Source organism: Caretta caretta, chromosome 3 (genome assembly GCF_965140235.1).
Source record: "Caretta caretta isolate rCarCar2 chromosome 3, rCarCar1.hap1, whole genome shotgun sequence".
In the NCBI taxonomy this organism is placed as follows: Eukaryota; Metazoa; Chordata; order Testudines; family Cheloniidae; genus Caretta; species Caretta caretta.
This window is the reverse complement of record NC_134208.1, coordinates 163,912,468-163,939,067: the sequence shown is the minus strand read 5'-3', so window position 1 is coordinate 163,939,067 and position 26,600 is coordinate 163,912,468. Positions and strand designations below refer to the sequence as shown.

At 40.4% G+C, this 26,600-nt stretch overlaps 1 protein-coding gene across 2 annotated transcripts in view; it reads left to right on the top strand.

Annotated features, from left to right (window-relative positions):
* RRP15 (ribosomal RNA processing 15 homolog) overlaps window positions 1–24,774 on the top strand; it is a 46,797-nt gene extending 22,023 nt beyond the window's left edge. The window contains exons 5-6 of one of the 2 annotated variants that reach the window (XM_048843199.2): window positions 19,298–19,482; window positions 20,116–24,774. In XM_048843199.2, the coding sequence (XP_048699156.1) occupies window positions 19,298–19,450 (153 nt within the window). In that variant the 3' untranslated portion in view covers window positions 19,451–19,482; window positions 20,116–24,774. Of the gene's footprint in view, window positions 1–19,297; window positions 19,889–20,115 lie in introns of those variants that run through there. The other variant, XM_048843198.2, reaches the window with a different exon arrangement.
* Window positions 24,775–26,600: the final 1,826 nt, after the last annotated feature.

Here is a 26,600-nt window from a genome sequence, read left to right as displayed (position 1 = left end):
TAAGGTTTACTTGATCCTACTTCAGCACAGGGGCTGGACTTGATGGCCTCTCATTTCTTTGCATTTGTACTACTCACAGTAAGATTGTCTTAAGTGATAAGAGGTATCCCAGTGGTGTGTAATTTACATGGGAGTTGTTTAGAAATATACTGTGTAACAAGCTTCCTCTGTATTGGTCAGCCTTATTTTGAGTTAGAGGTCTCCTGAGTGTGATCTTCTGAGTCTCCTCCGCTTGCTTTAACCAACAAAACTATTCGTTTTCTGTAGTTTTTATTGCAGAGCTGTTGCAATGGTGATGTGTGAGCAGGACTCTCTTCTGCCCTGTTTACAGTGAACTACACTGTTAAATTTTAAATTCTATTGCTAGCTTCATTGGTGACTATACAAATCAGTAAAAAGCATAATTTGATTCTTAGACCTAATTGACTGTCCTATGGTGACAGCTAGGAAAATCGCTTTGGCGTCTAAACAGGGTAAATTTGCAATGACATACAAAAAAGTGAAAAACCAAGGTGCTATTTTCAGCCATCTTTTGGCCCTAAGTGTAATTCTAAGTCCTCGGTCTGGAGTTGTATCATGGGCCTCAGGAGATGGAACAGCTTTGCTACCAAGATTTCTTCTTCCCTCTTACTTTTTTGGAACTGAGGTACATTTTGTGAATGCTCCTGGTAATTAGTAAGCAAATCACAAGTGCAGATGATTGCAGGAGCAGATTGGCTGGGGAGTCTAAAAAGCACAAGCTTCGTTTTTGTTTCTTTGCCATGTCCTGGTTTTTGAAAAGTTTTAATCCGTAAACATGGAAGTTCTGAGTAATAGCTTGCCATTAGTATTTTCTTTTGCTTCTGAGAATGTTAGTTTGACACTCTTACCATGACTGCATCAGATGCCAGATCACAAATAGATGCAAGTTTTTGGGTTGTTTGTTTTTCTAATCAGGTTTGAGGAAAACAAAATCACATGATAATAGAAAAACATTTTTCAGGTGAAAAGTCAAATATTTTTTAAATAGGTGCAATTTTTTTTTGTTTCCGTTTGGTCTGGGGATATTTTGTGGTTGTTTTTGTTCAATTACATATCTTTATGGGCTTTGTCAAGTCACGTTGCTTTATTCAGGGTCCTGAGAGTACAGATATGAAAATAAGCTCCACATCCAGACAACTTGTTGAAGTGGCAAGAATCTCTAGGGCTTTTTGGGTCAAGTAAGGTCAGGAGGCTCATAACAGTGTTCAAAAAGAACGAGATGAAAGTCATGGAGGATAGGTCCATCAGTGGCTATTATCCAGGATGGGCAGGGATGGAGGTGTTTGCCAGAAGCTGGGAATGGGTGACAAGGGATGGATCACTTGAAGATTGCCTGTTCTGTTCATTCCTTCTGGGGCACCTGTCGTTGGCTACTGTCGGAAGACAGAATACTGGGCTAGTTGGACCTTTGCTCTGACCCAGTATGGCCATTCTTATGAGTGTTGATGAAGGCCTAGAACTCTGCTAGCAATCTGGGGTCGCTTGAAACCTGTTTTGACCTTTTAAAAAGCAGTTGCTTATGCAACAAGAAGGCACAAATATTGCAGAGTAGAGTCTGGTGCCAGATCACTGCTGCAGATGTTCGTACTGGCATTTGTTTTCAATGCTACAGCCACTGGCAGTTCTCTGCCGAGTGTGGTGCAAGCATACCGTAACTGTCCGCATGTAGTGCGCTGGGCTTACAGAAAGCATTTTAAATACAAATCCAGAGTGATAGGAATTTGTTGGGAACAAATAATTTGGCTGGATTTTCTGCAACATAATGTCAAGAGTGACAGCAGCAAGAACTTATTGCAAAAGACTAGTATTTTGAGAGGAAATAACAGTGTATAGTGGATGCCACTTAAAAAAATAGCAGGAGTTAACACATTGAGTGTTTGACTTTATTGTGTATTGACACTACTGTGGTATTTCCTACCTGAAGTATCAGAAATGCCACAGTAAAGTCCAATACTGTAACATAGTAACCCATTGCTTTTTTGGAGGAGCGCACCTACATTTTAGAGTGTTTAATAGTCAAGTAAAGTTACAGAGTATGCAACTTGTCCAGGCACTGAACTGTCCCCTTTAGTCCAGTTGACCATGTTGACAGCTGCAGCAAACTCCTGCAGTAAAGTGAAAATCTCTCACCATCCTAGTCCATAGTGATGGTCCTAGCATTAATACGTGAGGATTTTTCCATATGAATTTTAGTTTAGGTTATTGTATAAATCCTTTTATTTGTATCAATTTCTCTAGCTGTACATATCTTTGATTATTGCTAGTCCACCTGCTGGATCATTTTTGAAGCTCACTTATATTTTTAGTCTAGGTTTTTGTTACAATGGAATGTGATCATATAATTAAATACTGTATTATAATGCACAGGTACAATGATGCTGAATCAAGGTTGCCTGTGCAACCTTAATTCTGGCATTTCCTAACTTCTGTGTGCTTGACTTTGCAACTTTAATGATCTTTTAACGTAGGTTTTCTTTGTGTGTAATTTCATAATTTTTTTTAAGCAAACTGGAAAAAAACGAAATCCTATCATGTAGGACCATGATCTCCACCTTGGGTTATCAGCAAGATTGGGATATTTACATCCACAGTACAGTCATCTGGTGCTTGAGCAAATGGAGTAGTTGGTAGCAGTAGAAGGCTGTATTCTTCTGTGTGAACCAGACAGGGAGAGAGACAAACTTTGCCAGTGGGTTTTATAACTATTTGCTAGACAACAAAGCAATGTTGAGACTCAGCATCCTGAGTTCAGTTCCAGATTCTGGAGGGGCATGTGTTCCAGTCGATACAAACAGTTCTGCCAGCGTCCCCACCCCCTTTCAGCTATCTTTTCCCCCTTCCTGGCTCCTGCTCCTCCCTCCCCTCTGCATTCCAGTCAAGCTATTTCTTCCTCTCTATGCTGCCTGGGCACCAACAGGGGGAGCACTGAGAGTAGGAGAGAGAGTCTCCTTGCTTTCAGTTCTGATTCCTAACACCAAAATGACCCCAGCTGCTGGGAGAAGGAATTGGAGGGAAAGTCCTGCAGCTGTGGGATTGAGCATGCTTAATTAGTTTCCTTGTGGGGATGGTGCATGTGCAGTCTGATCTCATGTGAGAGCTGTGAGGGATTGGAGCAATGTCAGCGAGGACCGACTATTTGGAATTTTTATCTGCCAAACTTTAACAAGTCTCTGCTTACCATGTGCAAACTGAGATTTTTTTTCAGAGGCTTATAACGTGGCCAAATTTGAATGAATCTTCATGAGAACATCAGAAGGCACATCTCTGGCATCAGGGTGACCCCCTAGCAAATTACAAGTCCATGCTCCAAAGCATGGGGGAGTCTGAGCTTCTTAACAATGTGGTTGTAAGAATTTTTTTTTATCATGGGCAAAACAACATTTTTCTCTAATCTCATTCTCGATAATAGCAGAACTGTTTTAACTGAAACTTTGCTTCAAGTTGGACTTTTTGGGGAGGCACCTGGCATGGAAAATTTCAGCCCAAAGGGTTTATTTGACAATATTATAAGCAACTGAAAACAGGGTCTTATAATGGGTAATGTTGGGCAACTTTAACTATAGGCAATGCTATCAGCTCCACCTATAACATAAAAATAAAGTATTTGAGAATTCCATGCCTTGATACACATTCATTAGTAATTCAAAGGGAGCTGCTTTTCCCAGATGTTGCTGCCAAGCTGGATTTCAATGAAATTGTGACTAAAACAGCCACAGGGAGGGGTGCATTTGAACAATTTGCGGTATACATCTTCTTTTGATCTTCTGTAAATGCACAATACATAGACATCCAAAATGTCTAATCCTATTAAGACTGCTTTATTGAACTCTCAAACTATGATCTCCAAAGCTATTTTAATGGGAAATATGTCTTGAAGAACTCAAATTGGATGTCTAGTTGTTTTGGCTGAGGCTTTAATAGCTCATGGTGTCATGTTTGGCTTAGTTGAAGCTTGTCCTTTTAATTTGGACCCTTTTTTCCACAACATTCCTTATTTGTTGTATAGGTAGCAGAAATTTGTTCCTTTGTGGATAAATAACTGAGATCCTTTTTAGGACGTTTATCTCTTTCTAAATTCCAATTCTTTCAGTTATGTTTGTTGACAGACTTTCTAAACTGTCAAATAGCTCCTTCTCTTTGATTGCATCAAATGATCTTCTGACCATTGGCTAAACTCTAATTGGTGATTACGTTTTTCTGGTCACTGCTTATATGCGCTTAGCACTGAGTCAGTTTAAAGCCAAGGAAGTTCAACATATTGGCCCAAACTCCAGTGGTAAGCAAATCTCAAAAGGTTTGGAGTATGGATTTGATTTCGGTTAAATCTCCCAAAAGCAGAATTTCCTTGAGAGTTTTCTGTCTTTGTTCATAGCAGTTATTGGCAGGACAATGTATGTAGAGAAAAATATACATAAACACTTCTGAACTTTATATAAAGATTTTTGTTCGGGGAAAAAACTGAAGATTTGGTGTAGTTTTTATCTGAACTAGTTTGGTTCACCCCATCTGAGTGCTGTCTTTCACAGATTACCTTGTGGAGCAGTCAGCTCTGTATTACTTGGGTTTTTTTGGTGTGATGTGTTCTGATTTCTATTTACCATAAAAGAGCATATATGTATTATAAGTATGACTTCTGTGTGCACCTGCTCTCTCTTTATTTATGTGGGTAAATTGAAGAGTTCTGCAGTGTAACAGATGGTGGGTTAAACTGGAAGAGCAGTTGAAAGACTGAGCTAAACGTTTACTATCATCAAAGAATTTGACCAGTTTTTAATGATGGTTTCTCAAAGGACACTGGTGATTAAAAGAGAAATCACATAATTGAGGTCTTTTTTTAAAACAACTGTTATGGAAAACACCAAAGATAATTTTAACTGAAAGATTAGAGAGCAGTTAACCCTTTTCCAGTTTGTTTGAGCATGTGACACTATTCTGTGTATAGTCAGTTTAGTTTCCCCCTTAATAGCCAGTTGGCTTTCCCCTCTTTGCAGGGTAAAAGACCCACACAAAAAAGAAACTTCCCCGCTCCCCCTCCAAAAAAAAGAAAAATTGTAACCCATGAGAATGGGGTGGAAGAGTGGAACAATTGGAGGCAACAAAAGAGAGGGAGGATGGTGCACTACCTGGGGTGGTAGCCTGGAACTCAGAAAGCCAGGATTAAATTCCTTGTTCTGCTCCAGACTTCCTGTGTGACCTTGAGTAAATCACATAGTCTCACTGTGCTTCAGTTCCTTCTTTGTAAAATGGGGATAATAGTGGATAATTCCTACTTCACAGGGGTGTTCTGAGGATAAATATACTAAAGATATGTGTGGCACTCGCCTCCTATGTTAATGGGTAGAATAAGTAGGGGGCATATTCTCAGATAAATAAGTGGGGGATTTGGGGACAAAGTGTAGTGCCATAAATTACTTAACTTGTTTTTAAAAACAAGTTAATTTCAAATTAATGGCATTCCTTTTAAACAAATCAAAGTCCTGCACTAGCCAGACACTTTTCTTTAAAGGAGACTTGTCTTTATTAGCTATGTGCCCAGGATTAAAAATTACACTGGTCGAAGGTTTGCTATGTTAGATGCTGGACCATTGCAAAAATAGCACTTCTGCTCAATGCCGGTTTTAAGGACCATTTTCTCACAAAACACCCGGGCTAGATGTACTCAATTATTTAGAAATTTGGTTGTCTTTGAATTGTGAACCTTGAAAAATTCATGATGTTGATACTCTTGCGTTTTTTTCTACACTTCAGTTCCAAACTGAGTTTAATGGTTGCCATCTTGAGGATTATAAGAGCTGAAATGAGTACTGTGCGTCATCTGAAAAAATTCTTTGTTTTCCACTTAACTTAGTATTTGTAACTCCTGAAGGTGGAGGCACTGTGACTGCTTTTATGATGATAGCAGCAGCATAGGACTGAAACAGACGGACAAGCTTTATTGGGAGAGGGAACTACAGTGATAGTCCAAAAAGACCTTGATCTGCAGACCTTCAAGATGTCCTGCCAAAGCTATGTGTAGGAGGAGGGACCAGATGGGGTTTTGGGTGGAAAAGATTTGCACAGCTGTCAAGAAGTTTCCAAGTTACTCACTTACAAAGATTTTGAAACAATAAATTGGGTGATTTTCACTCTTGAAATTCTAATATTTTATACCTTTTGGTAGACCAGTAATCTCATTTCAGGATCCATAAACGTAAGCATTTGCCCTGGACTAGTGATCGGAAAGGAGGACCTTTTCCAAGCCTGGACCCATTTGATTGCTTTGTCAGGTCACTTCGTTACCTGAAATGCCAAAGGAACTGTCATTACTTTAGTCTTCACTGAATGATTAAGGTCCGTCTATTTAGCAAGTCTGTCTGGGATTGACTCTTCTGTGTTTATTGGTCAGCCTTGTTAAGAATGGCGGTTGGTATTTGATTATCATTTGCAGAGAGGTTTTAGTGTTTCTTTAGCGTTTAGTGTTTCTTTCATTTCCACTGGTTAAATTCATCACCCTCAAATTGTCTGAAACTCTGCAGCTTGTGTGTTTACTCTCAGTTGGATCCAGATAATGCTCTTCTTCACTGTGTTCCTGGCTGACTCCCGTTTTCATACAAAGCCTGTACCTTATAGTTTCCAGAAATTTCTTGGCACCCAAACCAATCTGATGATGCTTGAATTGCACAACGTTTGACAAAACACATGAAAAAATTCTAATCTGACTCTAGAATGTTTATCTAGATAAGATTTAATTTTAAAAGCAATAATACATATTTTTTGTATACGGTAGCAACTGGAAGCCCCAGTCATGGACCAGGTCCCCTTTTTACTCTGCAGTTATTTATTTATTTATATTTATTTTTCAGATCGATCTTTATGAAGCAATCTGTGCATTGAGAGGTCACATGGGGGATGCTATATAAAGTTTGGGTTCACTGTTGATCCTTGAACTCTAATTCTGGCCTAATTTTAACTGCCACTGTAATCCTTTATCATTTGATCCCATGACACTTAGAGTAACATACTCATGAAATTACTGTGTACCCATCTTGCAGAGCATTAGTTTCAAATATTAACAGAAATAGGAACTGTGATACATGTTCTACCTCTAATGCATCTTATATACCTATAAAATATCACATTGCATTTCACTAAATCAGACTTGTTTTCAGGTATTTCTGCACTGGGTACATGAGATTAATATAAAAAGAGCCTGATTACATTTTACTAGATAACTTTCAAATGTCTTGTGGGCTATTTTGTTTGTAAGTAAAATGGTTTGTCATGGAAGAAAAGAGAATTACAAGAATATTCAACCTAAAAATACAATTTAAAGGGGTATCAGCTTAAAAAACACTTCTTAATTCTTTTTATCCAGTATTGTTACATGTAACACCTAAAATGACTATAATTGAAAGAGACTGAGAACAGCATCTGTCCAATTGTTTACAATATATTTTACTAACTTTGTATATAGTCCGTTTCACGATATCTGCTCCTCTTTCCTCTTTTCATAGTACCTTCCCTTCCTCATTGCAGCAAGTTTGTGTGGGGGTTTTAAACAGCAACACAAGGGAGAAAACCATGTTTAAAATCAGAAAAGTGACTGTAAAATCACGAATTTGCAGAAGATCTATTACCTGAAACTGCTTTAAATGCTTTTTTTAAACTGATTTAGATTTCATGTTGATTATGTTTCTTTTAAAAGTCATATGCTTTCCAAAACACACGTACATTGTGCATAGTATAATCTGGAACCCAAATTTATGTGTTTTCCTGGGCAGCTCCTAGTGATGATACTCCCATATCTTTCTCCACTACACTCAACAGGTATATGTGAATCTCTTTGCCAACATGTCTGTCTGTTGTCTTGCAGCAGCATGTGGTAAAATTCTTCTTGCAGTGGAAAGAATTCCCAGATGGCTGCTATCAGAAATGGAATGCCCCAAACTCTGCAAAGCACCAAAACTTCCAGGCAAAAACCAGGCCCCTCCTAATTCTCTATTTTTTCTTTTAATGTCTTTTACATCTTGTGGTACAAATGCTCTTGAAACTCATTGGGTTTCTTTTACCAGGACTAAATAAAGCTGCTTTTTTTTTTCCCCACGTAAATAGCTCAAAATATAAATGACTTCTGTTACATCTCTTTACAGTCAAGTATTAAGTAATGGTATTAGAGAATGAGGTTGCTATTAATTTCTTTTTTTCACTAAAGCCAAGGTGAATGTTTATTTTCAGAATTTCTGTAATTCAATTCTGGGCTTTATTAGGTTAGTGTGTACTCAAACCTCTGTGCGTGCCAACCCAAGCATTCCTTCTCATTCACACATCCACCATGGCAATAAACCCAAGAGAAGGATGTAGGGATAGCGGGATTACTCACTCAGATTGCTAAACTGTGGGGTGCTCTTCCAGTTGTGCCCAAAATGCTAATCAATGTTTGTTGAGCCCAAGTTGCCCCTCTGTGCAGTAACTCCAATGTTTTACCTAATGTAGAAGTTGAATATTAACGGCTGGAATTCAAATGCTGTAAACAATTGTTTGTAATGGTTGTTTACTGGAACTGGCCTTATAGATTCTAGCCTATGCAAGACTCCTGGGTAGAGCTGTGACTAAATGAGATTGTGTATTGCTCCTAAAGTCAACAGCCTAGATATATCTCAAATATTCAGTTGCATTTCAATTTAGTCACTCTAACTTGAAGTCCAGGGGAAGTGTGAATGTGTGTTGAATGACATGCTTATCATTAGGAGTAAGTGTTTGTGAAATTACCCTGGAGCAGAACAGGCACCTGTTGTACAGTCGGCATGTTCTACAAGCTTTCACTTTAAAATACTTTCCTAAACCAAATTAATATGAAGTGTGTTGTTCAGAGAATGTAATTTACCCTGTTACGACAATTTTTATGTGAAGGGAGTGTTTGTGAAAGTTGCCAGATTGAGAGTCCAAGATGCTAACAGGACAGAATAACATAAAACATAGTTTATAAAGTTTTCAGAACAGGGATGTTACTTCTGTGTCTGTTCAGGGCCATGCATATTTATGGTGCTTTGTTATAGATGAATTTGGTTTCAGCACCAATATTTTTCCATTATAAGCCTCTGTTTTCAATTGCTGCTTATATTGCCAATTTTTAACTGCTTGGGCTGCAATTTTCCTTACATGTTCTCTGCCTCAGGAGAATTTTTTTTAAAGCTTCAGAGAAAAAGCTTAGATATTCCTGAGAATAAGGTTAGAAAGAGTAGATAGTTTTGGCAATGTTAAAAAAAAAAAAAGTTTCCAACTGTTTCTTTGAAGAGCTTTAGCACTTTAGATGTTGGGAGCAGGAACTTGAAATTTAGCAGGGAAATTGTTGTCAGAGTCAGAAGTGCCTTTTATTATTTCCTTGGAAATCCATCCAGATTTATCCCAAGTTAAACGCATCTGAAAATCACCATTTGCACTTGTTCAATAGAGCTTATTTGAAGTTGGCTGCTAAAATCACTGAACGTTCTAGCCACATGGGGCATACTCACCTGCCCCAGAGTTGGACTTCTGCGCAGGAACGGCAGCATCAGCTAGCCCTTTTTGCTTATGGGAAGGAGTGCTGGGCCAAGAGTCAAGAAGAGACGATGAATTTCTCGGGCTTGTCTACACTTAAAATGCTACAGCAGCACCACTTCGGTATAGACACTACCTATGCCGACGGGAGAGATTCTGTTGTCGGCAGAGGTAATCCACCTCTCTGAGAGGTGGTAGCTAAGTGGACGGAAGAATTCTTCCATCCATCTAGTGCTGTCTATTCGGGGACGCAGGTCGACTTAGGTACGCCATTCAGGGGTGTGGATTTTTCACACTCCAAGCGATGTTGTTATGCTGTCCTAATTTTCTAGTGTAGACCAGGCCGTAGTCTCAGATCTTCTACTTATTGGTGGTCATAATTCCGTGTACTTACATCTCTTCGTATTGAGCAAAGTCTCAGATCCCTATCTTGAAAGTCAGGTAGTTCTAATTCCTCCCATTTTACAGATGGGATGCCACACAAGGTCACTTTGAACAGAGCTTATAATAGAATATGATCTCCACTATAGCTATCCAAGCCTTATCCACTCAGCCATACATGGCTTTTCAAAACAGGTGGCCTGAATTTATATGCTTAGGTGTGCTGTCATTAATTGCTAGACCCATTCTCTGGAGCCAGGAGTGGATCCCAGTATTTGATTTCCAGCATTCTACTGCTATCTAGCAAAATGTGTCATGTTCCCCTCAAGTGACTGGTCCATACAGAGGTTAACACCCTACTGCTGCTTCAGACACTCCTTTACCTGAAGTGGAAGGGGTTTTTTACTGTAATGTAAAGGTCCTGGGTTCCAACTCTAATACTGAAAGACCCAGAAAGGGGTTCAATGTGGTTCCATATAAGGGTATTTCCTCAGTTTTCTGGTTTTGGTTTGGGGTTTTTTTTGTTAAACCTTAAAATAACCAAAACCAAACCTGTATTTAAAGGAATATTGCAACTGCAAAGTCGAGCACTCAGAAATAAGGAAACATGAGTATTAAGGTTGCCTCTGAAACCTCAATTTGACCAGCTTGTGCATAAGCATTATGATAGTCTTGAATTACATGATCTTTACTTGTTCCAGTGGGATGCCTGCCTCATTCAATGCACAATCTGGACAGTGAATGAGGCAAAGGGTTGTAAGAAAAGAACAGTGTTTTTCTGTGGTAAAGGCAATGTGATTTCTGATTCTACCACATACTTTCTATGTGATGTTGCACAAGACTGTCGTGCATTGGTACAAGTTAAGATTGCATAGACAACCATAGTACTGATGTTGCCTAACTTTAGAGTGCTTGACTTTGCAACCTTCATTTTCTTAAAACATAGGCCCTTCTTTGTATGTATTAAGCAACTGGGCACAGGTAGTGTCCGTGCAGACTTTCCCACACTGCACTGTTGATGTCCCTCCTTCCTATCCAGGAGCAGTTCCTCTGAGGGGATAAAAGAGAAATTCCAGTCTCCTTCGCCATTCAAAATTTTGCCTGTCTTAGACTGCCAGCAGGGTGCCAGTCATGATGGTGGTTACTGTGGAGTGTGTATGTAAATACCAATTAACCAGGAAAGCTTTGCCACAATGAAATACTATTTAAATAATAAATGCTAGTTATTGATTGTGTTTCTAGTTTTATTGCCAAGTAGAAAATAATTTGCAAGCTTCTCTCCAGCACTCCTATTCTACCAGGACCCCAGACAACACAAGACTGTGGTCAAGATGGTTAATTCCAGTAGTGGATGCAGAAAGGTCAAACATATCAAATGACTTTTGTCAATTACATTTCACAGTTCTTTCATGGCAGTCAGTGCCTCCTATATTTCAAGCTTTCAGACTGCTGTCTTGAGCTTAATGGGTGCAATTGGAGATGTAGTTTGAATTAATTATGCTTTAAGAAAAAAATGTAAAAAAAAAAAAAAATTACTCTAGACATAAAGCTGTTGCTTAAAAATGTTTACATTAGAAATTCCTTCCTTGCGGTACAAGTAAACACTTATTATAGGTGAAAGGTAATGCAAGAGTGAGGTCAGTGCAGTGTCTGGTAGTTCATCTATGAGTATAAAGTGAAGGCAAGGGAAACCCAGTATGTTGGTTATAATTGCCAGGCTTGCAAAATCCCTGCAAACTTCTGCTAATGTTCTACACTTTCAGACAAGGGTGTCAATGTACTTTACACCAGGGTTGGGGAAATATTGCTCAGGCATGCAGGAGTGAAATCAGGAAGGCCAAATCACACTTGGAGTTGCAGCTAGAAAGAGAAGTTAAGAGTAACAAGAAGGGTTTCTTCAGGTACGTTAGCAACAAGAAAAAAGTCAAGGAAAGTGTGGGGCCCTTACTGAATGAAGGAGGCAACCTAGTGACAGAGGATGTGGAAAAAGCTAATGTACTCAATGCTTTTTTTGCCTCTGTCTTCACGAACAAGGTCAGCTCCCAGGCTACTGCACTGGGCAGCACAGCATGGGGAGGAGGTGACCAGCCCTCCGTGGAGAAAGAAGTGGTTTGGGACTGTTTAGAAAAGCTGGACGAGCACAAGTCCCTGGGCCGGATACGCTGCATCCGAGAGTGCTAAACGAGTTGGCGGATGTGGACGTGGTGTTCCTTGATTTTAGCAAAGCTTTTGACATGGTCTCCCACAGTATTCTTGCCAGCAAGTTAAAGAAGTATGGGCTGGATGAATGGACTGTAAGGTGGATAGAAAGCTGGCTAGATTGTCGGGCTCAACGGGTAGTGATCCATGGCTCCATGTCTAGTTGGCAGCCGGTATCAAGTGGAGTGCCCCAGGGGTTGGTCCTCAGGCCAGTTTTGTTCAATATCTTCATTAAAGATCTGGAGGATGGTGTGGATTGCACCCTCAGCAAGTTTGCAGATGACACTAAACTGGGAGGAGAGGTAGATACGCTGGAGGGTAGGAATAGGATACAGAGGGACCTAGACAAATTGGAGGATTGGTCCAAAAGAAATCTGATGAGGTTCAACAAGGACAAGTGCAGAGTCCTGCACTTAGGACGGAAGAATCCCAAGCATCGCTACAGACTAGGGACCGAATGGCTAGGCAGCAGTTCTGCAGAAAAGGACCTGGGGTTACAGTGGACGAGAAGCTGGATATGAGTCAACAGTGTGCCCTTGTTGCCAAGAAGGCCAATGGCATTTTGGGATGTATAGGTAGGGGCATTGCCAGCAGATAGAGGGACGTGATTGTTCCCATCTATTCGACATTGGTGAGGCCTCATCTGGAGTATTGTGTCCAGTTTTGGGCCCCACACGACAAGAAGGATGTGAAAAAATTGGAAAACATCCAGCGGAGGGCAACAAAAATGATTAGGGGACTGGAACACATGATTTATGAGGAGAGGCTGAGGGAACTGGGATTATTTAGTCTGCGGAAGAGAAGAATGAGGGGGGATTTGATAGCTGCTTTCAACTACCTGAAAGGGGGTTCCAAAGAGGATGGCTCTAGACTGTTCTCAGTGGTAGCAGATGACAGAACGAGGAGTAATGGTCTCAAGTTGCAGTGGGGGAGGATTAGGTTGGATATTAGGAAAAGCTTTTTCACTAGGGGTGTGGTGAGTGCATTACCTAGGGAGGTGGTGGAATCTCCTTCTTTAGAAGTTTTTAAGGTCAGGCTTGACAAAGCCCTGGCTGGGATGATTTAGTTGAGGATTGGTTCTGCTTTGAGCAGGGGGTTGGACTAGATGACCTCCTGAGCTCCCTTCCAACCCTGATATTCTATGATTCTATGAACCCTTTTTGTGTCACGGGCCATTGACGCACGGAAAAAATCAATGGTAGGCCGTGCACGTTCAGCTCACCTGCCGGGGCGGGGTGCAGAGGCTCGGGGCTTCTGGCAAGCTGGCACTCATGGCTCCAACCCTGCGGGTGGGAAGCCCCAAGCCTCTGCGCACACACACCCCCTCCCCCATGGGGCTGGAGCCATGAGCACCAGCTCGCCCCACCGCCGGGGGGAAGCCTCAAGCCTCTGCACCCCCCACGGGCTGTAGATTGTCCACCCCTGCTTTACACACACAGCCTCACAACTTCCCTGTGAGATAGGTTATTGTTTTCGCAGATGGGGACACTGAGGCAGATAGAAGTTAAGTGACTTATCAAAAGTTTCAATATGAGTTAGTGGAAGAGCAGGGAGTAGAACCAATATTCTTACTCTGTCATGGGTTCTCACTACAGGAGTTCACTCCCACCAAGAACTATACTTTTGCTGATGTTGTCTCATCCTACAAGGTTTAGAATCTTTCCTTTCTTTCTCCTTTAAAAATACTGTGTCAGTTGAATGGCCGTGTTTTCCTCATTCACTTAAACTTTGTTTCTGGCACACTAGTTATTCTAATCGTGTTTTCCAAGAGAGAGTTACATAACACGAATTGGTACAAGCAATAAAAATAATGGCTAAAAACAGAGAGGGACGCTCAGTTCTAAATTCCAAAATTACTTCATCACAAATATACAGATCCCAGCTGTGGTGGCATGGGGGCTTCACAGAGCTGGTTACTGCACTGGCCCCAAGACACCCCCAAAAATTAGATGCCAAGGCCATATTGCTGTGTTGTACTGTACAGAGTGACATCCATTAATGATTATGTCCTCCTATTGGACCGTTCTACTCATTTTTCAAGACTTGGCTGGCAAGATTCAGCTCACTGTGTGTGAGTCTTAGCTCAGGTGATTGGCACTCATGGCTGGTTCATGCTGGGAACTTGCGTCCACATGGCTGCGTCCCTCAGGGGGCGGGGGGAACCACACCCCCTGAGAGATGTGTATATGGTGCCCTAACTCCAGGTGTTAACAGTGCTGGGTCGACAGAAGAATTCTTCCATCAACCTAGCTATTGCCTCTTGGGGCAGTGGTTTAACGACGCTGATGGGAGAACCCTTCCTGTTGGCCTAGGTAGCGTCTACACCAGGGATCGGCAACCTTTGGCGTGTAGCCCACCAGGGTAAGCCTACTGGCGGGCCGGGCTGGTTTGTTTACGTGCCACATCCTCGGGTTCGGCCGATCGCAGCTCCCACTGGCCGCGCTTCACCACTCCAGGCCAATAGGGGCTGCGGGAAGTGGCGCAGGCCAAGGGGTGTGCTGGGCGCTGCTTCCCGCAGCCCCCACTGGCCTGGAGCGGCGAACCATGGCCAGTGGGAGCTGCGATCAGCCAAACCTGCAGATGCGGCAGGTAAACAAACCGGCCCGCCAGGGGGCTTACCTATTGCCCCCTTACCAAAGGTTGCCAATCCCTGGTCTACGCTGAAGCGCAACAGTGACCCAGCTGCTGCATTGCAGCTGTGCTGTTGTAGCAGTTTGTGTGGGCATTCCCTCAGACTTAGCCTAGCCCAGGTGGAGCATCCTCTCTGCAAAGCAGACCCGTGTGGTTGCATCCACACAAGTAGTGTGCTTATGCATGAGAGGCTCTTGGAAAGATGTGGAGGGGGTTGGCTGTCTTTTAGTGTTTTGCAAGTGACCATAAGCACAGCTGCTGTCTTGGTACAAAAACGTATCTGGTTTTGGGAACAGAATAGGGTTAGTCTGGGTGCTCTGGTGAGATAGAGGTCATCCCAGAGCAGTAAGAACGGCTGACTTAGCATGTGTCCAGTCTGGTGTTGGCTGCCCAGATGTATTGTTCTCAATGCTTCAAGCCAGTGTGAACATTTATTTTTTTTGCATGTCCGATATCTTTTATAATGTGCCCGTGTTGTGCAAGCAAACAAGTTTCCAAGAGATGCTGTGGATTAGATTGCTGTTATCAATTAACCCATGCAATACTTCTGAATATTATCGGTGAAAATATAAGAAGCCATCTATGAAATGTTCTTCAGCCTCTTCCATCTTTTAAAGTGATAGATGGAATTAGCCATCAGGCCCCTGTTGAAACTGTGGAATAAAACAAAATAACTTGAACATCACTAGGAAACAGCGACTCTTCAAACATTATATATACACGTTGTTCTAGTCTCCTGAATGTCATAACCTGTTTGAAGAACAGTTTGCTCTACACATGTGAAGCCCATGGCACTTTACTCTTGCCTTCCCAAAACAGTCCTTTTGTGTAGCACTACACGCTAATGTTTACACACTTTTTTGTTTTCATTTGGGGATGTTCAGAAGGGACTTCAATACTGGAGTAAAATCTGGAAGATGTGGACAAACAGCTGAGTGAAAGCTCAAAGCAATCATATGGAATGAAAGCTGGTTTACTTGGCAAGTGCCAAGAATCAGTTTGTTTTTACTTAGATGAAACTAGATTATGGTATTTAAAACCCTAGGACATGAACATTCTTGCATAGATAAAGCACGTGGTGAAATTAAACATGAACTAACTGCTAATTAGATGCACAGATTTACTGCACATTTTCCTAGGACTTCATTTTGTTTGTGTGATATTACAACACCAAATAGGTCAGTTTTGTATTTTCTTCCGTCCTAATTCATTGACCCCTTTGCTTTTTCTGTTCTGCAGTAGAAGTGCCCCACTGTTAAGTGGGATGAACATGGGTTTTCTCCTTGTGGTAATATATTTAAAACCGATAAACCACCTGAAAGTAAGTGCGCATCTTCCAGATTGAGACCTGATGCTGCTTTCTAACGCTTTAGTTAATGCTTGCACAGGTCTCTAATCCAACTTTACATGTAATTCATTTACACAAGAGATGGTCGCTTTACTGAAGTTCAACATCTGGTTTTTGCTGAAGTCCTGTTTTCCAGGTGTTGCTGTTCAGTTGGCTGAGCCAAAAGGAGGCCCACTGGCTTACTGAAGGTCAGATGATACTGGCTTTGAATCCGTGGCTGCTTTCCTGGTTCCTAGCCCTTTGCTCTAATCCCCTAGAACTCACTGCTGCTGCCTCTTGTCCTTTATCTTTTTAAACGCACCATGTGGATTAAAATGTAGTGATCTTTTTCTGTTGCATTTTTCTTTAGCAAAAGCAGCTTATTGGAAAAACAAGCTGGATTTTTTCAATTGAGTATTTAGAGTTTTACTTCAGTGTTATATCCAGACTGTGGTGATTATTGGGTTTAGCAAAGAAGGGTTTGTGAGTGTTTTCTTTCATCATTTTAGCCTCTCTTCCCTGACAGGGTAGATGATGAGATATAAAACAGCTGGGGCCCAGTCAAGTCCCATTATCTCAGCAACAATTTTCTTTTTAAACTGTTCTTGTGCATTCTGGCTATCCGCCAAAGGGAACGCCACTCTGTCTTCTGGGCAGAGCTCTTCTCCAAGCAGCCGTAGAGGAGCCCACCCTGCATGCAGACCAAAGAGACTCCTGGTTTGGCTACCAGAGACTTTTATTACCCAGAGTTCATTGATGTTTGTAGCCTTGAACAAACATTTGCGAAATATCCACATTAGCCTTTACCAACATGTTAACTGTTTTTGAGTTAATTGGAAATCATTAAGGCAAGGTGAAAAAGTCTCATGTAGACAAACGCTGCAGTAGGTGGACGTCAGGCTTTGTGTGCACACAGTTTTTGTACTAGTTTAATTGTTAAGAGGATGATTCTTTTACTGATTTAGTTATACCAGTAAAATCCTTAGTTGTGCTGGGATAAAGGGGCCTATTCCCCTTCCCATATGGGAAAAATATATACTGATAACTGAGCTCATGCTGTGGGGGAAGCAGGTGTTACCGGTTCCATTCTGCAGTGCAACTTCTGCGTGGAGCCAAGCCCCCTGTGGAGTTAATCAAGTTCTCTGGAGGCCATTTGGTGGAATCTGAGACACTGCTGTTGGAGAAGAGGGTGTTGCTGATTCCGTGGTGGCTGGAGATGGGAGAACTACTCCTTGGAACAGGAAGTGGCGGAAGTAGCTGTAAAGGCCAGGCAACCCGTAAGAAGTCTAATCAGCAGCTTCACAGGGTACTTTTTTCGGGATTGGGCTTTTGGGAACTCTTTTGAGAAGGATGTAAAAGAATAAAATAACCAACCCTATGAGAGGCATCATTTTAACACAAGTGCAGGACAAGTTGTAATTCTAGATGAAAAAAGAAAAGGAGTACTTGTGGCACCTTCGAGACTAACCAATTCATTTGAGCATAAGCTTTTGTGAGCGACAGCTCACTTCATCCGATAAAGTTTATCGGATGAAGTGAAGTGAGCTGTCGCTCACAAAAGCTTATGCTCAAATAAATTGGTTAGTCTCTAAGGTGCCACAAGTACTCCTTTTCTTTTTGCGAATACAGATTAACACGGCTGCTACTCTGAATTCTAGATGAATGCTTCTGTTTTTTGACAGCCATTAGCTTAAAGATCTCGCTCTTTATGGAAACACAGGTCTGGCCCAGAACTTGTATTCATTATGCAGAAATGCTTTCTTGCTAGTCTTTTTATATGTTTGCTCTTTACTAATTGACCTGAGTTTTCCAGTCTCTTTTTTTCCCAGGGCACTAAATCCTTATAATCTCTCCCTGAGATCACATGAAAGTAGGCTTACACATATTGCGTTCTGTACTCTTTAATGTATAGCATCTAGAAATGCACTAGAACAAGGAAAGGCATGCATAAATGTGAAGAGACTGACTATGTGCAGTAGGCAGAGCAACAACCGTCAAGGTGTTTATCGCATAGAATTCTCATTTCAATTAATTCCTTGTGCCAAGATTCATTTAATAAGATAGTATTAATCCTGACATATCCCAAAGCACGTTACACCAAAGTTATGTGTACGCGCTGTACACATCATATAGCATCACGAAAGTGTAAGTGCTTCTGGGGTGACAGTTTACTAGTCAGTGATAGCAATGCAGGGGGAGAGGATACTTTTGGCCAGGAACAGCAGGGAAAACCCCTACTTTTTCTGTTTGTCTATACAGTTTCATCTCAAAAACCCTTCAGTGGTAAACTGCATGTTACTTCATTCATCTGCCTTCCAAAGGTGAAGCAGATATTGAGCCATGTTGTTCCTTGGAATATTTCACACCGGAGGCTTAGATCACTAAACTACCACTCTAGTACATGGAACAGTTTTGAGTGTTTCTCTTCAATAATATAATATAGGTAAAATTCGTATAAACTGTATTGCTTAAATTATTTCCACAGGGTGGTGCTGTTGCACCGTCTGTGTTTTACCACGTAATCTTTGGAGATCTGCTGCCTCGCAATACATTAAATGATAAGCTAACCAAAGCTCTTTGTCACCCTTCTTTTTATTAACCCCCTGAGCCTTTAAATATTGCCTTAGTTAAACCATTTTCATGCAGAAGCAAATTTGGAATCAAGGTACTGTTGGCTTGCTGACCATAGATCAAATTTCCATTTCTTTTGGAAGCATCTTTGTACCATATGTAGGCCCAGGTAGTGAGGCAATAATAACCCACATAAAGGGGATTTGGTTCACAAATCACAAAATATGTTAAATGTTAAATTTGTTTTTTACAAAGCCTTTATTAAATCCATATTTGTATTGCAGAAATGTGCCAAAAATGTTCTAATGAAGCAGCACCTGGGGGTTAATAAATGATATCATGAGTCCATTTTGATTGCCAAAAATGATTTTACTAAAGGAAGCCATGCCCAGGGTTGACTGTGTTTAGTCCATGAAAAATAATTGTTTTGTTTCCATATTTCTTTTATTGCTTTGTCAAGTTTTTTTATAATTCGCTTGCATGCTTGTTTGCACTGAAAGCAAATGAAGTCAGCCCTCAGTTTGTCTGTGTTTTTTCATGCATTGTAAAAGTGGGTTTTGGGAGGAGGAGGGGGTATTGTGGAGGCTCAGAATCCTCCACACTGCCTGATTTCCGCATTCACCTTTTCTGTTTTTGTTTTATCCTATTCAGGGTGAAGTGAAATCTGATGAAGAGCCAGCATGGAACATACTCCGTGACGATTTCATGATGGGAGCGTCTATGAAAGACTGGGATAAAGAGAGTGACAGGGAAAGCAACACTGGACAAGATGATGGACTAAGGCAGGATAGTGAAAGTGACTGATGGATGAAATAAAAGAATATTCAAGATAAAATGTTAGTTTACTTGAATAAAAAGCGCTACATTCTGTGAATGCACAGCTTTTGGGGATTGTAGAGATGCCTATTTTAAGGAAAGCAAAGACTTTCTTAGATTTGGGTGTGGCTTCTTTCCTCATTAGCTTCAAACTTTTATTTACCAAAACTTCACTCCCTATACTGAAATCCTGAAATATTTTCCAAAACATGTATAATTTTCAACATCTTTCCAAAACATTTTGTACAGTCAAAATAGTGGCACCTGCCCAATGAAAGATATGTTTTGCCAAGGTCATTAAAAGTGAATACATTGGTCATGGCTATTGACGTATTATTGTGCCTGCATTTCCAAAGCTAGGTTGCACCTTGAAAAGGTGTTAGCAATTTGTAATAGAAATGGCTTACAATAAACACAGAAATTCCATCACCTTGTAAAGTTATTGGTCTCTTGTAGAGTCTGCAGTCCTTTGGCCAAGAAAGATTTTGTAGATAATAAAGAAAAGTTATGTTATGTTATATGACTAATGTCATAGTACTGGTCTCTGAGCATTGATTTGGTGGGAGACAATGGACACTTAATTTAAAAAAAGAAACTGTGCCTTATGACTGATGTCATCTCTTTATATTTTCTTTTTTTTTTTTTCTTTGCAGGTCTTAAGTTAATTGCAGTACAAGACTGGTAGGAGATGAAAGGTGCTCTTGTGTTTTGTTTTTTTTTTTTACAATAAATAAAACTTCAGGGGGTGATGTTGAGATTCAGATATTCCACATTCAGAAAGGAACTTCACCTGTGAGGTCCATGGCATAATTGCTATGACAACTGTACAGCTTGATTGATTAATGGTTTTATAAAGCGCTGTCTGTACATGATGTTGAATTGTGTCAAGGAAGGGTCACTGCTCTGAATTGCTTTTAGTATGAAGGTCAGATTCTCAGTTGGAGTAGATGTGTCGCTCTGTTACTAATTTACCCCAGTTGGTAATCTGTTCCTTAAAGTACAATGGGTAGAATACATATACATGTAAAGAAGGGATAGTTGTGTGGATAAGGAAGAAAAGTAATTCAGGGGACTGAATTCTGTCGCCCCACCCCGCCCATCCATAGGCTTGCTGTGAGAGCTTGTGTAGGTCAGTACCTCAGTTCCCCAATTGTAAAATGAGGATAATACTTCATGGGTTTTAAGGCATAATTCATTGATATTTTTAAACCACTTTGAGATGATCTGGAAGCTTTTACAAAACTGCCAAGTATTCTTGAGTCTGCTGATTTCTCATGCACTGAACTATCTTTGCATCTTATTATATGCAGGGCACTAAGGAGTGCCTTCACTAATTTAAAAAAAATACTCTTAAGTATTCCCTTATTCGGCATCTAAGTGAAAATATAAAGGACATCATTGATGTAGTAGAGACAAACTATAAATGTTAAATTGGATTTAAATTTCTTAAATAATATGAGTGGAGGGATTTGTATATATTATACCATGTAAATATAATATACATATATAATTCATAAAACCAGCCCCTAACAACTGGCAATAGTTCTGTTATACTGTAGCCTGTTAACGCATCTGTTATATATTGTAGCATAACTCTTTGAGGAGAACTCGAAGCTAACAGCAGAAATGTTTACGTTTTCAAACTGGTTTGAGTGTGAAGTGTATTAGATATCTAAGGCGACATTAGCTTGTGGCCTCATGATTATTATCACAAATGAAGGCATGTACCCAAAATATAAAGTGGCAAAACCACAAAAGTTTGATGTACATTTATCCCAACTTCTGAGGATTTGACATCTGTATAGTTATTAAATTAGTAGAATTGGCATCTCATTTATGCATTAATGTAAACAAATATTTTTAAATAAGATAATATAGTTCGAATCTTATAAAGTACCATTATAGTTTCATATCACATTTCTTGGTTTCTGCAGAGTTTAATTACTTTGAGTAAAACCTCCATGGGCAGCCTTAAATCTATAACTTTACTGAACAAAGAGTTGATGATGCTGATTTAAATTTTCTCTGTGGTTTGTTCTTAAGGCCAGGTACTGACTTACATCCAACATCTAAGTCCTGTTTGAGATCAGCAGTATTTGGCTCTGACCAGTGGCTTACTGAGAACAACTACTTTAAAAAAGATGAATTTTTCCTACCAGAAAGTTGCTTGAGAAACTATAGTATATTTTGAAATGACTACATTTTATAAAATTATTTTCAGCAAACATTTCCATAATCTTTGTTTTCAGAACTTGTTTGTATGCACTTAGGTTTTTGCAGTAAAGTTATAAGTGACCAAAGCATTGAGTTGCCATTTATAAGTGTTTTTAAGAAAAACACGGAGAGATTATACATCAAAGATAACGTCTTAAAAGCTATAATTTTAGATGGCACATCAGCAGCTGAGCGTTGTGTGTGTAGGCCACATGTATTGCCTTTCAAAACCCTTAACGTACATAACTCTGACCTTTTTTATGTACTACTTCACAGACTGCCTAACCAACCCTCTCACCCTATAAAGCCTCCTTGCTTTTTCCTTTGGGTTGCATACAATATGCTGATGAATAATTAAAATCTAAATCTGAGCCATGATTTTTTTAAATTAATCTTAAATAGGTGCTTTACTTGAACTGAAATCTGCAAAGCATCAGCACATCCATACGCTGTTTGAATTGCTACATTATTGACAGCATTATTGTCTAGCTTTCAGTGAAGTACGTATATGTGAACTTCAATCCTGCAACTTCGCTGGCCAATACATATTTTTGGGAAAAAAGTGTTTGGGGGACATGCAAATATTTTAATATTTCATCAAAAACAAATTCTTCCTCCCACCACTTCTTTCTCCATCCAAAGTAATTCTGAAACATATTTCAAGGCACGGAAATAGTCCACTTAGCTTAACCCAACTGCCTTCTACCTTCTCTGTACCCGAAACATTTCTGTGAACACAAATCCTGCCTTATAATTTGGTATTGTGGTTAAAGCCCAGCTGGAGATTTAAATGTGTAGTAAAAGTAGATTCCTGTTGTATAGGAGCAACTCTGAGACTGATTTCCTTTCTCAAGAGGGCAAGGATGATCAGACCCGTGGGCTCAATAGATGCTCAACACCTCTGGAATAGTGTGGAAGAGACAGAGCTAGAACCCACGTCTGCTGACTCCCTGCCCTCCCTAGCAGTGCCCTCTTCCTCTACTATCGCAGAGAGAGCAGAACTTGGTTCTCCAGATCAGTCTCCTGCTCCCATGAGTATATAGGCTTCAGAAGAGCTGTGCTACTGCCTGACAGGAGAAGTTCATGATCCTATTTATCTTTATATGGTGTCTTTTTACATCCGCAGAAATAAAGACACCTAGGGCTGGTTCCAGATGTGCAAGGCACCAGGTAGGCTCCATAATAGGCACATTGGAAAAGGATTCTTGGCTGCATGGATTGCAGAAAATAAATTTTCATTGCGGGGAGCAGTTCAGCTTAATTTGTTGGTTACTTTTGCCTTCATCTTCCGATCACCTTTCAGCTTCTCTTTCTGTGAGGAAAGGACCATCTTCCCCTAGCAGTGCTTCGGGTCTGCCCCGGTGGGAGAACTTTTGGTGGGCTGTTCTTGGGGTTTATAGAATATTCTGTACTAATTCTACTGGGGCGCGCACAGGCTCTGGGAACTTCCCTGCCATGGCTGCTTGAGTGGGGAGAGCTGCCTGCCTGCGGTGCCTCTCTCTGGCTGGTGATCTCTTGGTTCGGGCTGAGGAGCGTCTCCCTTCTGAAGTTGTATGGTCTGACCAAGATGAGCAGAGTGAACCAAGCATTCCCTTAGTAGGAAGCTGCTGATTGTGGGCCCTACCTGTTTTCTAGTGAAAAGGGGAGATTTTTTTTTTTTTTTTGAAAGAATGAAACTGTTCTGGGCAGGGTGAGGCTCCTAGAACAGGCTGACCTGTGTAGCTGAATGACCTGCATGTCCCTTGAGCTATCTCTGCAGTCACCACCAGGGAGGAAGGCAGTAGCCATCTCACCTCTAGCTCTTTGCACAATAGTTAGAAGAAGGACAAACCCTTAACTCTTATTAAATTGGTCCTGGCATCCTTAACAACCAGATTGAGCAGTCATCAACTTTGCTTTCTTCCAGCCCGTGCAAACCGATCAATGACTTATCCAGGACTTGCTGCAAGGTAGAGGCAGGGGAAGGCTTGAAATGTCAGGGAGCCTTGAGATCTTGTTAAATTTTGATCATACTTGGAGCAAATGTGCAGAGATCCTAAAGCCAAATGAGGTTCACATTAAACACATAGACAATGAACAGATGCTTACAACCTTAGCCAGGGGTTTTGCATTCTGCAGTAGTTGGGAGGATTGTGAGGATTCCAAAAAGGCAGTTGAAAACCTGGTGACTTCACTCCCCTGCTTTCTGATGTACAGGGGAGATGCTTGAAGCAGAATGTTCTGAATAAGATAATAAATAATACCACAGGGCAAATACTGTAATTAAAGATTACAGTTGGGGAATGAGGGGATATGGGCTAGCTTCCTTAGCTGTCTTACAACAGGCATTTGCTTTCCAAGGCAGTTGTTTATCGCTCTTATCTTTGGGTACACACTGACTGAATAGAGCTTGACTCAAAATGCGTAGCTTCAACACTGAATAAAATACTTGCTTTTAGCCTCATGCAACATTTCAATCTTTAGAGTGAGTTCAGTCACCCTAACATGTATATAACTTGTGTGCTGCCAAATGCTTTAATAAGTTTAAAGGGGACCTTTTCAAAAGCTCCTAAGGGATTTAGCATCACACGACTTTCAATGGGATTCTAAATCTTTTAGGTGCTTTTGGAAATCTTCAGATAAATCAACAGTATTTCGTTATAGTATCATAGTTCATCCATTCTAGTGAGCTGACCAATAGCCTCTTCCCTCACTCCAGTGAATGGCGGAGATTCTCATGCACCCGCATGCAGATTTTCAGTAATAATCTCAAAGTTCTATTTTCAGCATTTCTATTGGTCGTAAGATTGCTAAATAGGTCTGCATCCTGCAAAAACTTACACCCGAGGGGTCTCATTCTGTAAATTGCATATATAAATCTTTGCAGGCTTACAGCCCTAATAACTTTAAAGGATATTAAGATTCCATTTATAAATGGTTAGTTAATACATGATGAATAGATGTTATAAGCATGTAACAAACAGGAGTAGTGTGTGTCATAGATGGTTACAAGCACATCAGTAGAAGGTGTTGTCGATGGTTATATACCATGGTTGTAAACAACATCTTGACTATCCGAATCCATAAAATGCATTAAAACATCTGTTAACCCATTATAAGCTCTCTTATAAATGTCATTTTAATATGACGTGTGGCTGATGTGGTTAGTTTGTTGAGTGAGTTTATCTCTTTGTCAACTGCAATTCTGTTATCCCCATCTGGAGAGAGACAGTGCAGTTCCTAATTCGAATGTTTCTGAAGTATTTCCTTTGCCATAATCTTGCCTGGGATGGGCAGGAGATATAGTGTCATTAATTAAATGAATGTTCCTGATTATTGCTTGGCATATCCGTGCGTCTAACCACATAATGAATTTTAGTTAGCATATGTCTTATGAAGTCATTTCTTTACATGAGAGAAGTAATTCATTTTTTTTGTATGCGATGTAGATGTTAAATACATGTAAAACATGTGTATGTTACATAATCTATTGGAAAAGTGCAGACGAGGGTTTAAAACAAGACACAAGGATCCAGGAATTCTAGCTTTTATTCACAACCCTGCCACTAATTAAGTGACCTTCCCAAACACCTCCAAGGAATTTTTAGGGACAAGAGCTTTCCCCATTCTGTTACCAGCACCACATGGGCAGATCCCGGCACCCTGTGCAGAGCTTTTCCATGATCAGAGCCTTAATAAATATTTCTGAAGTGTTTTTAGATTCAAGGATAAAAGATACTATGTAGCAGCAAGATGTTAATAATGTTCAGAAAGTGTGCCTGGTATGCTTTGTATAATACATTTTTTTAAGACTGAATGAAATATTCAGTAACACCCTGTTAATCTCTGTGCTATTTTTTATTTTGCAGGCACATGACTTAATATTTCTTTATAAAACATGTGGTTTCAGAAAATTCCTTTAGGCTAGAAGTTTGCAAGTGGTGCTACTGATTAGCATCATATCACAGTAGGACCATGCTAATGTTAGTGACTTAAGACAACAGGATCTGATTCTCACATACATTCAGGCCTCTTCACAATGCCAGAACAGGGTGTCAGAGCCACAGAGTGTAAGCACACACATCAAATAATATTTTAAAACTGACAACAGTGAAATAATACATGGAAATTCAGTCTTGGAACTTTGGGTAGTGAAGGCCCCAGTTCTTGCAAGGTACTCTTCTCTCCCATTGCAGCACCTTGCAGGATCATGTGTGAACCTGCCAACTCCACACCTGTTTGTCATCTCACATCAGCTCAACAGAATTATAGCCTTTATTACATGGCTAGTTTTCTGTGATATTATTTAATTGCCTGGGGATTTTTTTGTTTTTAAGTTTTTGGTGCCAAAATGAAGGATTAAAAAATTAAATTATGTGAAATGTACTTAGTATGTGAAGAACATTCCTCACTAGATTGTAACAGTTTTTAGGTAGATCAAATAGGAAAATCAACATACTGGCTGTGTCCTTTTAAATTCAAGTCCCTTTCAAGTTTGCTTTTTGTGAGGTAAAAAATGATCAGATGTCCGTATGACATACATAAGGCTAAAGGCTTGATGCTGGTAGATACACGGCACCCGCAGACTTAATTGGTTTCAGTGGGTGTTGAAACATTCTGCAGGATTGGGTACAACACACATAATCTAGACTTGGTCCAGGAGACAAATTGTTTTCCTGTATAGGGTCACAGAACTCAATATTTGGCCTCCTGTACGGTGCCATACCAAATCCAAGGGCTGATTTGTATCCTTCCTACATCATGGTAGCATACAGTACTGGTAGATGGGCTCCAGGGCTTGTGATGGGGCGGGCAATATTATCAAGGGGGCAATTAGTCAAGGTAAATTGATAGCAAGACTGACTTTGGGAACTTCCTTGTGCCTGTATATAGCACTCTCCTTCCTGCAGGTTGAATTTTGGCAGCTGGGTGTATGATTCTGGCT